Source organism: Acinonyx jubatus, chromosome C1, assembly GCF_027475565.1.
Source record: "Acinonyx jubatus isolate Ajub_Pintada_27869175 chromosome C1, VMU_Ajub_asm_v1.0, whole genome shotgun sequence".
NCBI lineage: Eukaryota > Metazoa > Chordata > Mammalia > Carnivora > Felidae > Acinonyx > Acinonyx jubatus.
In genome coordinates this window covers 197,219,216-197,233,381 of record NC_069381.1, presented here as the reverse complement: position 1 = coordinate 197,233,381, position 14,166 = coordinate 197,219,216, and the positions used below count along the sequence as shown (strand labels likewise).

At 41.1% G+C, this 14,166-nt stretch overlaps 1 protein-coding gene across 1 annotated transcript in view; it reads left to right on the top strand.

Annotated features, from left to right (window-relative positions):
• Positions 1 to 14,166, top strand: part of PECR (peroxisomal trans-2-enoyl-CoA reductase) — a 29,396-nt gene that overhangs the window by 13,218 nt on the left and 2,012 nt on the right. The window contains exons 5-7 of the mRNA XM_015066695.3: positions 1,657 to 1,753; positions 4,077 to 4,187; positions 12,298 to 12,409. Coding sequence (XP_014922181.1) covers positions 1,657 to 1,753; positions 4,077 to 4,187; positions 12,298 to 12,409 — 320 coding nt within the window. The remainder of the gene's footprint in view (positions 1 to 1,656; positions 1,754 to 4,076; positions 4,188 to 12,297; positions 12,410 to 14,166) is intronic.

Here is a 14,166-nt window from a genome sequence, read left to right as displayed (position 1 = left end):
TCCTGATGGGGATTCACTAATATCTGTCTCTGATTTTCCACCTCTGTCTCTCATTCTAGCGGCTTTCTCTCTTGGGCACCTACCAGTTTCTTTCTTTCTTTTTTAAAAAATTGTTTAAATGTTTATTTATTTTTGAGAGAGAGAGAGACAGAGCATGAGCGGTGGAGGGGCAGAGAGAGAGGGAGACACAGAATCCAAAGCAGGCTCCCGGCTCTGAAGCCGTCAGCACAGAGCCCAACATGGGGCTTGAACTCACGACCTGTGAGATCATGACCTGAGCTGAAGTCAGATGCTTAACTGACTGAGCCACCCAGGTGCTCCGGGCGCCTACCAGTTTCTGAACATCTGCCACTTGTTTCTTCAGGGGCTCACTGTAACTGCTGAGCCTTTTTCTATGATGAGGTCACCTCATGTGGTGACCCTGGTGATCAGGGGGCTGAGTGCAAGGGGACAAACACCTCTAGTCCTCCTCGAAGGAAAGAGTCAGGACTTGGTTGTGCTTCTATATAAGCATGTCTGTTCCTGCCCCTGTCTCTTGCTCCTGGTGTTTTCAATTTCAATTATCTGTCCCAGCTGAGTGTTGCAATTGGGCCCCTCCTCGCACTGGTGGCAGCAGACAGGACACGGGAACGTGTTCTGTAGATCCACCCTGGACTGCTGGATTCAGTAGCAACAGAAGTTGTGGCCCCGTTGGGTAGTTGTGGGATCACTTGGGTGATTCTGACCAAGTAAGTTGGCTTCTGCATGGAGTCCCGCCAGGGTTGCTGCGGACAACACTGGAACAGAGATAGGTTTTCTTCAAGAAGGTTGGGCTCTGTAGGTCTTTAGTGAGAAGTGGATATACCCCCGGGTTTCACATGCTTGGTTCTGAGGACCTTGTAATTAGAAATTCTAAGCAACATTATATCTGTACTTTATGCACGAGATCCCATATGGATGCAGGCCTAAGTATTTTGCACTTCCTTTCTGGAAATATATTAAAATTTATTTAAATTTTGGGGTGTCTAGAAAGCCTATTGATACTATTTTTAGCCCAATGTATGAATTTCTTATCCCTTATCATCTAAAATTGATTTAAAAAATAACCACATTTGTGGGGTGCCTGGGTGGCTCAGTTGGTTGAGTGTCCAACTCTTGAATTTGGCTCGGGTCATGATCCCAGGGTCATGGGATCAAACCCTGCATCAGGCTCTGTACTGAGCCTGGAGCCTGCTTGAGATTCTCTCTCTGTCTCCCTCTGTCCTTTTCCTCTGCTTGCGTCCACTCTCTCTCTCTCTCTTTCAAAAAAAAAACCAAAAAAACCCCAAAAAACAAAAAACAAAACCCACACATTTGTAACCCTTAAAATTACCAATTTGTTAGTTTTTCTATGTAATAAAAAGGTCTTCAAAATATTTCTTTTACGGTCATGGTGTTTTGGAGGATGTTATGTGTGCCTACAATGTAAGATTTGTTTGACCATCAGATAACTGTGTTTTGGCTTTAACATTGAAGGACCCCCCCCTCCTTCCCCGTGCTCAGAAAAAGGATCAAAAAGACAGACTCAACAAGAATATATCTGTGGGGCTCTGACAGGTCATTGGCACATCCGTCAGTTAACGAGAGAAACAGCAGTTATAATTTTTATGGTTATAATTTTTGTTTTGTCTTCTAAAGGCACAGTGGAGCTGCCAGAGAAGGTGTTTATAACCTCACCAAAACCTTAGCTGTGGAATGGGCCAGCAGTGGAGTAAGGATCAACTGTGTTGCCCCTGTAGGTAAACGTTCCATATGAAAGCTATTGACAACTTGTTCTCTTCTGATTCCATTTGTGTTGTTGATAGAGGTATTTGTTAATGCTCATGTATACTAGAAAAGATTGGTTTTTAAAAATACGTAAAATCAGGGGCACCTGGGTGGCTCAGTCAGTTAAGCATCTGACTTCGGCTCGGATCAGGATCTCACGGCTGTGAGTTTGAGCCTCGTGTCGGGCTCTGTGCTGACAGCTCAGAGCCTGGAGCCTGCTTTGGATTCTGTGTCTCCTGTCTCTCTCTTCCCCTTCCCAGCTCATGCTCTGTCTCTCTCTCCTTCAAAAATAAATAAACATTAAAAAAAAAATTTTTTTAAATAGATAAAATCAGAAAGAAGCTTTCTTTGATCTACAACCAGATTGTCAAGAAGGTTAAATTAAGCCAATGATTCTCATTCTTGACAATATATTAGAATTATCTATGAAATGTTGAAAAACTAGCAATATGTACACTTGACTCCAAACTATGGAATCCAGGCATTGGTATTTTTAAAAGCCACCTAGGAAATTCAAATGCACAGTGAAGATTGAGAACCACTGCTTTAAAGAACAAATTTTGCCAGATTATTTTGTTATTTCTTGGTATATCATTAATTCGTCACAAGGAGAGAGAGAAAAATCTGAAGTCTAATTCAAGTTAAAGATTGTTTAGAAGTCGAGAGAAAATTTCTCAGCAACATACTGTAAATTATAGGGGGGAAAATCACTATATGTTCAAATCACAATATGTTCAATTTCATTTTGTGTGTGTGTGTGAAATAAGATATAGCTTAAGCTTCCCTGGGTATTACATACCGGCTATGTACTTCAAGAGAGAGATCATGTGAAATATCTCACTCATCTGGCAAAACTCAGCCTAAATCCACTTCTCTGTGATGTCTCTTGTTTTTTTTTCTAAGATAGTAATCATCCCTATATACGAAACTATAACATCTGTGGTTATAATATCTACAGACCTGGGGGCGCCTGGGTGGCGCAGTCGGTTAAGCGTTCGACTTCAGCCAGGTCACGATCTCGCGATCCGTGAGTTCGAGCCCCGCGTCGGGCTCTGGGCTGATGGCTCAGAGCCTGGAGCCTGTTTCCGATTCTGTGTCTCCCTCTCTCTCTGCCCCTCCCCCGTTCATGCTCTGTCTCTCTCTGTCCCAAAAATAAATAAATGTTGAAAAAAAAAATTTTTTTTTAAATAAAAAATAATATCTACAGACCTGTCCATATATCTATAGATATTGTTATCCATGCTACTGGGTAGGAACTAAGCAAGAACTGACTTGAAGTGAGTAGAGAAATCTCATCTGTAACAAATTGCAGGCTCCTAGCCAGAAATTTCATATCTCTTCAGTCCTTCACAGCTGACATCACCTTACCTGTATTACACTCAAGTATTTGTAGGAAAAAATTCATTACAGTTTCATTCTTCGTGTTGGTATCTTCGAATACTGGCCCCCAGAAGTGCATTTCTTGAAAACATTTAATAGTATGTTAGTGTTACAAAGTCACATATATCTCCAGAAGATGTTTTTAGGTTAAATGTCTAAACCTTAATACTTCTAGAAGGTTTCATCCTCTTTAAATAAAAGTTCCAAATTGTTTCATTGGAAACCAGTACAGTGCCCCATTATCATTTGGAGTAATGAATACCGCCAAAACCCTTTGGTTTCCTCCCTCACTCCTGTAACCTCTGCTGTAGTGATGGATTCATAACCAATAGCTTTATTTTGTGTTATACAGTTTTTGAGTAATTTTCTTGGCTTTATAAACCCTTGAAAGCTAGTAAAGCTAAATAAAAGAATTCCAAAAAAATTAAAATTTTGGTTTATTTATACTGGATTCAAATATTTTATTTGTGATATCACTGTAGAGAAACCCCATGAAAATACTGCATTTTCTAAGTCTCACATAACCATAGCCTAGGCTTCTGTTATAAAACAGAGAAGTTTAGCAGAAGATAGAGTAGACTCCCCTGTCCCGCTGTTCCTAGTTAAGTGCCTGTCTGATCTATTCACACAGTTATGTTTTTAGAAAGCAAGTCTTTTCAGAAAAAATCTAGGGCTTGTCTGGTTATTAAGGGAGAGGAAGTCACAAAGTGAGTATTCAGATAATCCATTTGTAACATGGTAGCTGCACTTCTTTGACAATATTGAGAAAAATTAATATTGGAGATGTTGACTTTTCTGTAAAAATTAACCCAGTTACTTTTTGGCATTGGGCAATAGACTGCCTTGATGTCTTTGAGATTAAAATTTAGTTTTATGTGCTTTATTTTGTCTCATTTTATTCTTAAACATAGGGCGTCATTTATTCCCCGACTGCTGTTGACAACTATGGTCCTTTAGCAGAAGACGCTTTTGCTGCGTGCTTTGAGGGAATCCCAGCTAAGCGAATTGGAATTCCTGAGGAGGTAATGTATATTTCTAATATTGATTCTAATTACTTTTTTTTTTAAGTGATCTCTTTACCCAACATAGGGCTCGAACTTACAACCCTAAGATCGATAGTTGCATGATCCACCGACTGAGCCAGCCAGCCAACCCCCTATTACTTTCTTTTATACTTTGGAAATTTGTAACATTTGGTGTCCTTTTTACACGGTCTGGTTGGCTGAGAGACATGAGTGCTCCCATTGCTACCAGACCATTTCCCCTGTTATTTTCTGGCTCCCTGCTTTGCACGCCCACAGAATAAAGATCCTGATCTTTATTCAGGATTGAACGCAGTGTGAATTAAGAACAGCATGGTCTTAATGTTTCATTGCACTTTTCAGCTGTATTATTTTATCACATGGCCTTTGTTGGTACCCAGGACCCTAAGCAAAGTCAGATGATTATGGATATGTGAAGTTCCATACGTGCTTTCTATAAGGGCCATTATTTAAGTATGTAGAAATCAGTAGACTTATTAAAGGCCAGCAATATCTCAAAATATAGTCTTAAAAACACAGTCTTAAAATATAGTGAAAAAAAGGATGCCTTTCCTGCAATAATATGAAAAACAGAAATACCTGGTGTAAACTTAGCTCTAAACAAAAAGAAATGTATTACTAAAAAACAGGAAAAAATGAATAAACAGAGACATGTCCTATTCCTCAATGGAGAGAATCAATTTTATTAAAATCAGGTTTCCCTCTGTATGTTGACCGACGGTAGTAGCTACACTTGCGGTGAACGTAGCATAGCAGACAGAATTGTCAAATACAAGCTCATATGCCTGAAACTAATGTAACATTGTGTGTCAACTCTACTTCACTTTTTTTTTAAGTTTATTTATTTTGAGAGAGGGAGAGAGAGAGCACGCGAGTACTAGTGGAGGAGGGGCAGAGAGAGGGAGAAAGAGAATCTCAAGCAGGCTCTGCACCGTCAGCACGGAGCGTGATGCGAGACTCAAACTTAAGAACCGTGAGATCATGACCTGAGCCAAAACCGAGAGTCGGTTGCTTAACTGACTGAGCCACCTGGGCGCTCCTGTACTTCAATTTAAAAAAATAATGGTAAAAAAATAAAAGTAAATAAAATCAAGCTTCCCTAAATTAATGTATAAGTTTAATGTAGTTTCAGAATTCAACACACCGATTCTAAAGTTTGTCTAGAAAAATATTTATGCAAAAACAGCCAAAAAATGTTTTGAAAAAAATAATGGAGGGGATTTGACCTTCCCGATGTCAAAACATACTATAATGCTATACTTATATACAATATCTGGTATTGGCACGGGAACAGATTAAAGTTAGTGGAACAGAATGCACTCTTATGGGGCGCCTGGGTGGCTCAGTCGGTTAAGTGTCCGACTTCAGGTCAGGTCACGATCTCGCAGTCTGTGAGTTCGAGCCCCGGGTCGGGCTCTGGGCTGACGGCTCAGAGCCTGGAGCCTGCTTCCGATTCTGTGTCTCCCTCTCTCTCTGCCCCTCCCCTGCTCATGCTCTGTCTCTCTCTGTCTCAAAAATAAATAAAACCATTAAAAAAAAAAAAAGGCTCGGATGCTTAACCAACTAAGCTGCCCAGATGCCTCTAATTCCATGAACTTTATAACCGAAAACACTATGCTCCCAGTGCCCCATGACCTATCGAAGATTGCATGAGTCACCTATTTGTTCCTTTTACAATTAGTAGATAAAATTCCCATAAGGTCAGGATGTCATTCCAGAACCCTGGATATGTGCCGTTGGACCTTGGCACTTTCACACACCATCCCCCTATCACTCTTAAAGAAGCCTGAATGATGTTATTCCTGAAAAAAAGAAAACAGTATAATTGTTTCCTCTTTTCTTACTCCCATCCAAAACCACCAGTTGTACCCTTTGGAGAAAGAGGCAGCTTTTACACCAAACATTCAGAAGCATTAAGAAGGGCATCTATCTCCCTCTCTCTCTGCCCCTCCCCCGTTCATGCTCTGTCTCTCTCTGTCTCAAAAAAAAAAAAAAAAAACGTTAAAAAAAAAAAAGGGGGCGCCTGGGTGGCTCAGTCAGTTAAGCGTCCGACTTCAGCTCAGGTCACGATCTCGCGGTCCGTGAGTTCGAGCCCCGTGTCGGGCTCTGGGCTGATGGCTCAGAGCCTGGAGCCTGCTTCCGATTCTGTGTCTCTCTCTCTCTCTGCCCCTCCCCCGTTCATGCTCTGTCTCTGTCTCAAAATAAATAAACGTTAAAAAAATAAATAAATAAATAAAGTTAGTGGAACAGAATGCACTCTTACATCAGTACCATGTATACACGAGGAGTTTATAACGGGAAAGTAACATTTCACATCTGTGAGGAAAGGATTGACCGTTTAGCAGAAGTTTTGCAGCAATTGGCTGTTTAACTAGAAATAAATTAGTCTGGGGTGCCTGAGTGGCTCTGTCCATTAAGGGTCTGACTCTTGATTTTGGCTCAGGTCATGATCCCATGGTCGGGGGGATCAAGCCCCACGTAGGGCTCTGTGCTGAGGCTGCAGCCGACTTGTGATTCTCTCTTTCTGCCCCTGCTGCGCTTGCACGTGTGCATGTGTGTGTGTTCTCTCTCCCTCTCTCAAAATAAATAAACATTAAAAAATATATATATATTAGGCCTCCTATCTTGTATCACATACAAAATCATTTTCAGATATATTAAAATGCTAAATATAAAAGTAAAACCATAAAACTCTTAAAAGAAAGTGTTTTCTAATTCCTAAACTAGCTTTCATTGTCGCTTTGATGTATAGTTTTTCAGAAGTTTACTATGCATACACAAAAATACCTGTATTTATTGACTTTTTTTTACAAAATGGGATTCTACTGTGTGTGTTTTTCTGCAGCTTGCTAAGGATAGACCATGATATATTTAATTAGGCTCCATTCTTGCACATTTAGATTCCATTTATATTTGCAGCATTGTGGTAATTCTTCAGTGAACATCCTTAAACACACACATGCACTCTTATGTGAGAAGTAACTTTTCTAGAATTCCTGAAGTAAAATAGTTTTGCATAATAAGTTTTTGGGAGGTACTGTTAAATCAGACATTTCATGAGCCGTTGTAAACAAGGTGTTCGTATTTCTATTCTGAAAACTAAGAGGGGTTTAAGGATTTTAATCAAGGAGATGATATGATTAAATTTTCATTGGACAGAACATTTCCTTTCACTTATATGAACTATATTATCTATATTTACTGCACAGAAATCAAAATTGAGAAGTTTAAGAAATATTGATCAGTTCATTTAAAATAATAAAGGCATTACATGTTAACATGAATGATATTTTTAATGAAAAATTGCTGTATTTTAAAAAGCAAAGGAAAACCATTTTTTGTATTTGCTTTACACTTTTACAAATTTCTTTAACATATGGCTTCATAGAATACAACTGGACTCTTATCTGCACGTGCATTTGATATGTTGGCAATATGTTGTTTTGTTTAAAGCATATGAAGAAAATCCAACTTCATGTACATGTACAGTTGGAAAAGGAAGGAGCATTTTATTTTTTATTTATTTATTTATTTTTTAATGTTTATTCATTTCTGACAAAGAGAGAGAGAGAGAGAGCATGAGCGGGGGAGGAGCAGAAACAGAGAGAGGGAGACACAGAATCCAAAGCAGGCTCCAGGCTCCGAGCAGTCGGCATAGAGCCCCGACATGGGGTTCGAACTCAAGAACCATGAGATCGTGACCCGAGCCAAAGTCGGAAGCTCAACCGACTGAGCCACCCAGGTGCCCCAGGAAGGAGCATTTTAATGGACTTTTCAGATAATTGTGGATATTCTTCTTTGATGTTTGACAAGTGTCTGTTTCTTAAAGATAGGTTGCAATGTGCCATCAATCTCAAACCATGTAGTGAATCTTTTATACTCTGTTACATTAAAATCCATTAGTCTTTCTTGCACTTTGGGACTTTCAGCCACACACGATTTTTATAACATCAGTTATTGGCATCAGTTTTGGTAAAAAACTGGTTCACTGAGTTATGGAGATCTTCTGGATGTCGACACGCAATCCATTATATCAAAAAATCCCTTACACAAAAGATCACGTTTGTTAATATCACCACTGATCTCTTCAGAAAAATCTTGAAGTGTTAGGAAATTGTCAAGCTCATGTTGACACGTGCAAGTTTTCCAAAATCCTCATTTCCACTCGAAAGCTCAGATATTATTATTGACAACAAACACGAAAAAACAACGTTGTCTTCCTTTGAAGAGACATTCTCACTTTGTTCATTTTTGGGGGGAAAAAAAAAGCCTGCCAAATACCCCAGCGGGAATTACCGTAGCATGTTAGTCATTTATCCCAGTGAAAAATTGTATTTCATGAAGAGAGTGACTAGTTCAGATCACAACTCTTCTACTTCCACTGCAGTAGAGAAGCTTAATGAGTAATTCCCACGTTATAACACAGGACATTAAGAAGGCGTGTACCCACTGGTTGAGATTCATATGATGAATAAATTCTGCTGCTTCATCAAAGATATTCTAAAGTGAAACAGGCCTTTCCCCCCACGTGTACTTGCCGGTGAAGAATATAATGACCACTAATAGCCTAGGGACCTGGTTCCTCTTTGTATTCCTGCCATGATTTGCTGATTTCTGAGCTGAGGCTCCAGGAGTTTTTCCCACCACTGCTTTGGCACCATTAATGCAAATGTCAACACAGTGAAAAAGACAAATGAAAAGTTAGTGTTATAACAAAAACAGTTTTGTCCTTGCAAAGCACCTGAAAAGGTCTTAGGTATGCCCAGGGTTTTGCTGACCATACTTTGACTAATGTAGGTGAAACCTTCAAATAGTTTAGATGTGAAGGGGAAGGAAAGAGGGTGGGAGCTTCCGGGAGATGCAGAACAAGGGGGTGCCTCTGCCTGATTGTCAGTTAGGTCGGTTAGGTCGTGTTTCCAAGATACTCTGATCACCCCAGCGAATCCTCCCTGGGGCAGAACGTTCACACTTAGGCCATTGACTGAACTGCTTTCAATGAGTTGCTGGCTTTTAAGTGACAGTCCCTGGAGCAGAGTCAGGAGGGTCAGAACCTAGCTGTACTTTTAAAAGGAATGGCCTAGACTTCCTAGGGTGTCCTTCGACATTCTGGGGGAAGGAATGCAGCACTTGGCAGAGCCTTCTCATTTTATGAAATTAAGAAACTAAGGGCCAGTGAGGTGCGGTAACTTGTCTATGGTCATACATGGCTCATGGTACTGGGATTCAACCCCCAGCTTGCATATTTAAAATCCCCGGGGTCTTTAATAAACAGAGCAGAAAGTAAAGAGGTAACTGTGCTAAAAGAGGCGTTACCCACATAGATAAAGTGGAGACAAGCTGCCAGTCTTTAATGTTTACTTTTGTGAGAGAGAGAGAGAGAGAGAGAGAGAGTGCAATGGGGAAGGGTAGAGAGAGAGAGACACAGAATCCAAAGCAGGCTCCAGGCTCTGATCTGTCGGCACAGAGCCTGACGCGGGGCTCGAACTCACAGACCGCCAAGATCATGACCTGAACCAAAATCGGACGCTTTACCGACTGAGCCACCCAGGTGCCCTCGGCTGCTGGTTTTTAATAGTGTTTACTGATTGATAAAACTCTTGTGAATGGCTTGGTTCCTCAAACCCATCCATCAAATGGATTTTGTTAAAATCAAAGTTTAGAAGAGTCTATTGGAAGATATTACAATAGTGCCTAGTTAATTTGGTGATTATAAAAATTGTATTGGTTCAGTTTAGCTCCACGTTGAGCTCCTAAAGTAAACCATGAGCTATGAATATTTATCTATCTTTTACCTAACAGATAGCTTCAATTCAATTCAGTGTCATTTAGTGGTGCCCAGTCTCTGGGCAAAACACTGTAGCAGGAGCTGGGTGATGTAACTTCCCTTCATTTTAGGCAAGGGATGCATATAGAGCTTTCATTCTGTAAACATTTATTAAGTGCTTATTTTATCCGAAACACATGAGGCCATCAGTAAATATTTCAAACAAAATTCAGCACGAAGCCACATTTATTACTAGTCAGACACAGTCTCTCTGAACAGAGCAGACTATGGCTCTTTCTGTTTTCCTGGGGCAAGTGTGGTTTTAGGGATTTGCAGACTTCTGGAGGGCATGATTACTGGGGAGAGAGGGTTTTTGTTTGGCTGGCATTCAGGAAGGAGCATACTGGAGTGGAGTCTTCCTGACTCACCGGGTGAGATGTTGTTGATTGATAACACAGGCTAATGCAAGCTCTGGTGGTTTCTTTTGATCATAGGTCAGAACTCTCTCCCCTTTCTCAGAGACGAGGAAACCTTTCAATGATTAATTCTCTATACCAGTGTTGTCCAATAGAAATACCGTAATAGTGACACGTGTAATTTTAAGCTAACCACTAGCCACATTAAGAAAAGTAAAGGGGCACCTGGGTGGCTCAATCGGATGAGTATCCGACTCTTGATTTTGGCTCAGGTCATGACCTTTGGTTTGGGAGATTGAGCCCTGTGTTGAGCTCCTCGCTAGGTGTGGAGCCTGCTTGGGATTCTCTCCCTCCCCCTCTCCCTGCCCCTCTGCCACTCTCATGCATGTGTGCTCTCTCTCTCTCAAAACAAATAAACTTAAAAAAAAAGAGTAAAAAAATATAAAATTAATATTGTTATAACCAATATGTAATAGATAAGAATTTAATTAAATATTATTAATAAAATTTTATTCAACCCAATGTATCTAAAACATCATTTTACATTCTTCTATAGATTTTGCCTCTTCTCTCCAAACCAAGTCTTCAAAATCTAGAGTGTATTTTACACGTAGAGCACATCTCAGTTCAGACTAGCCATACGGAAAGTGGGCTGTGTCATGTGGCCAGTGCTTCTGGGGACACAAGGATGGAGAGAAGGCTATGCCTGCCCTCCAGGGTCTCACAGTCTCAAAGAGGCATAGCTATGTAAGAGAACACTCTAGGTACACAGCCCTGACTGGGGTGAGGCAAGCAAGGCATGGACATAAAACTTAGGGATGTGTCCCACTCTCAGGGTCACACAAGGGCAGGGTCTGCCCTGAGAGTGAGTGCCTCCTTAAATACTGCACCCTAAGCACCATTAGCCTCCCCCTTGTCTCACTTCTGCTAGGGAGCTTCATAAAGTAGCAGATTCCGGGTCTCCAACCCCAGAGCTTATAATTTAGAAGGTCTCAGGTAGGGACCCAAGGATTCTAATGCAGGTGTTTGGGATCTCCCTTTGAGAAACTCCTCCTGTGCCAATAGCCTCATAGAGAGTTCCTTTATGTCCAGTGAAATAAGTCCTCTTTCTTTTTGGTTTTGGGAGTAGATGTTTCTGTACTCATCATCTACCTCTGAATTTTTAGGGGATGCAGTGGGGTCTTGAAGTCTCCCTTGTAGGAAGCTCCTGTAGTCTGAGTTCCTGGCCTTGCAGCCTGCAAGACCATTGACTGAGCAAGCTACAATGCCAATTTATTGTTATATAGACGCATTGGCTATTTCTGGGACAAAAATATAAAAGGCATATGATGGCATTGAAAAGTGGAGTTATGGGGCATCTGGGTGGCTCAGTCGGTTGCACATCCAACTTCGGCTCAGGTCATGATCTCGCGCTCCGTGAGTTCGAGCCCCGCGTCAGGCTCAGCGCTGACAGCTCGGAGCCTGGAGCCTGCTTCTGATTCTGTGTCTCCCTCTCTCTCTCTGTCCCCTCCCCTGCTCATGCTCTGTCTCTCTTTCTCTCCTAAAAATAAATAAACATTAAAAGAAAAAAAGAAGAGGAAGAAAAGTGGGGTTATGGTGGGCAATGAAAGGTGTGGAAGGAACTGAGTTGTTTGGGAAAGATTAAGCACAGTGATCACTTTCAGCTTATTCACATCGTGTAGCTTGTTTGACACTGTCTAGATTCTTTCCTATCTTGCTGCACTAGTCACTTTTTTTTCAATGGTGCTCAAACAGAAAAAGGTAGTTGTCTGTTCTGTCAGAGTATGGTGCACACGGACTGTAGAATTCATGTTACAGTCATGGGTTTTGAGATATGTTTCCTTGGGTATGGAAACAGCCCCAGATGGGTTGTATCCACTTTTCTGTATGTGTGTACTTCTGTTTCCAGATCTCCCCAATAGTCTGCTTCCTGCTGTCTCCAGCAGCTTCCTTTATCACTGGACAGTTGGTGGAGGTGGACGGGGGCCAGTCTCTATATACGCGAATATATGATGTACCAGGTGAGCACTCAAGAAAGGAGCAGTCACTGACTTTATGCCTTTTCACGTTCAAGTTTTCAAAATTTCTTAAGCACTTACAAAAGGGATTAGGGAGGGGCGCCCGGGTGGCTCAGGTCACGATCTCGCAGTTTGTGTGTTTGAGCCCCGCATTGGGCTCTGTGCTGACAGCTCAGAGCCTGGAGCTTGCCTTGGATTCCATGTCTGCCTCTCTCTGCTCCTTCCCTGCTCATGCTCATGCTCTGTCTCTCTCTCTCTCTCTCTCAAAAATAAATAAACATTAAAAAAAATTAAAAAAAAAACAAAAGGGATTAGGGTTTTCTCTTATGGAACATCAAAAATGTACAAAATATTTATATTCCTGATGTGATCTTTAAAGGAAATGATCCCAGTCAAAGAAAATATCTAAATATTTTTATTATAGCACACAACTTTATCTATTTAAAAAGTTGCCTGTGTGTGCATAGGTTGGTGGAATTTTAGTCATGAAAACTATTCTCTATATGAGTATACATTTATAAGGAGGAGAGAGAAAAGGGGCAAGAGGTTGCCATATTTTTAAGATTTAATTTCTCTGTTCCTCTAATAAGGGGCTTGTGTATCTGAACAGAAGAATCAGACCTGGTGGTAGGCTGGGGCTGGGGGGGGGGGGTGGTATGGTATTATTTTACATTATCTTTGGGATATAGACTCAGCAAAACCATATGAATTTGCTGTATTCAACCATTCTTAATATACAAAAGCAGTAGTTTTATACGGCTCAACCAAACATAGATGTTGCACACAAATATAAAATTCAGACATATTTGCACTGTTGCTGAAGAGTGTTGAGTAAGTGGCTACGAGCAACTACAATGTGATCAATGTAAGGACACCTGAGTGGCTCAGTTGGTTAAGTGTCTGACTTCGGCTTAGGTCGTGATCTCAGGGTTCATGGGTTCCAGTCCCACATTGGGCTCCATGCTGACAGTGTGGAGCCTGCTTGGGATTCTCTCTTTCTCTCCTTCTCTCTCTGCCCCTCCCCCACTGGTTCTCTCTCTCTCCCTCCCTCTCTCTCTCTCTCTCTCTCTCTCAAAATAAATAAACTTAAAAAAACGTGATCGATGTAATGCATGTGTATTTCAATTTCATATCTGGGACCTGGGTTCGTTCACCCTACTCTTCTGTATACTGATAGTCTAATCAAGACATAAGACCTTCTTTGCATTAATAAATGATGGATATGGGACTTCAGTCTTACTTATTATTTTCCCCTCCCCTATCTGTATTTCCTTACTGATAACATCAATGTGGTGATGTGCATAAGATACCACGGTTTTAAGGACGGATCTTGGTTGGAAAGACAGAAATGCCTACATTTTGCAGTTCTGTGTTCTGAAAGTATTTAAAGTGGCCAGGGTGGGAGGGAAGCTCTCCACTTTCCTCACCAGTGGAGTTGAGCGTATTTTTCATTTTTCCTTCATAAAGGGAAAGAAATTTTGGGAGAAATCAGCCACATCTATTTTTCGAGAATATACTTGCCCCAAATAATGAATGGGAATGTTGAGCATTTGCGTCCAGTCTTTTCTTTAAGATTGTCAGCCTAGGGGCATCCGGGTGGCTTAGTCGGTTAAGTGTCAGACATCGGTCAGGTCATGATCTCATGCTTCATGAGTTTGAGTCCTGCATCAGGATCTACAGTGACAGTGTAGAACCTGCTTCAGATCCTCTGTCTTCCTCTCACTCTCTCTGCCCTCCCCAGCTTGTGTGCTTTCTCTCTT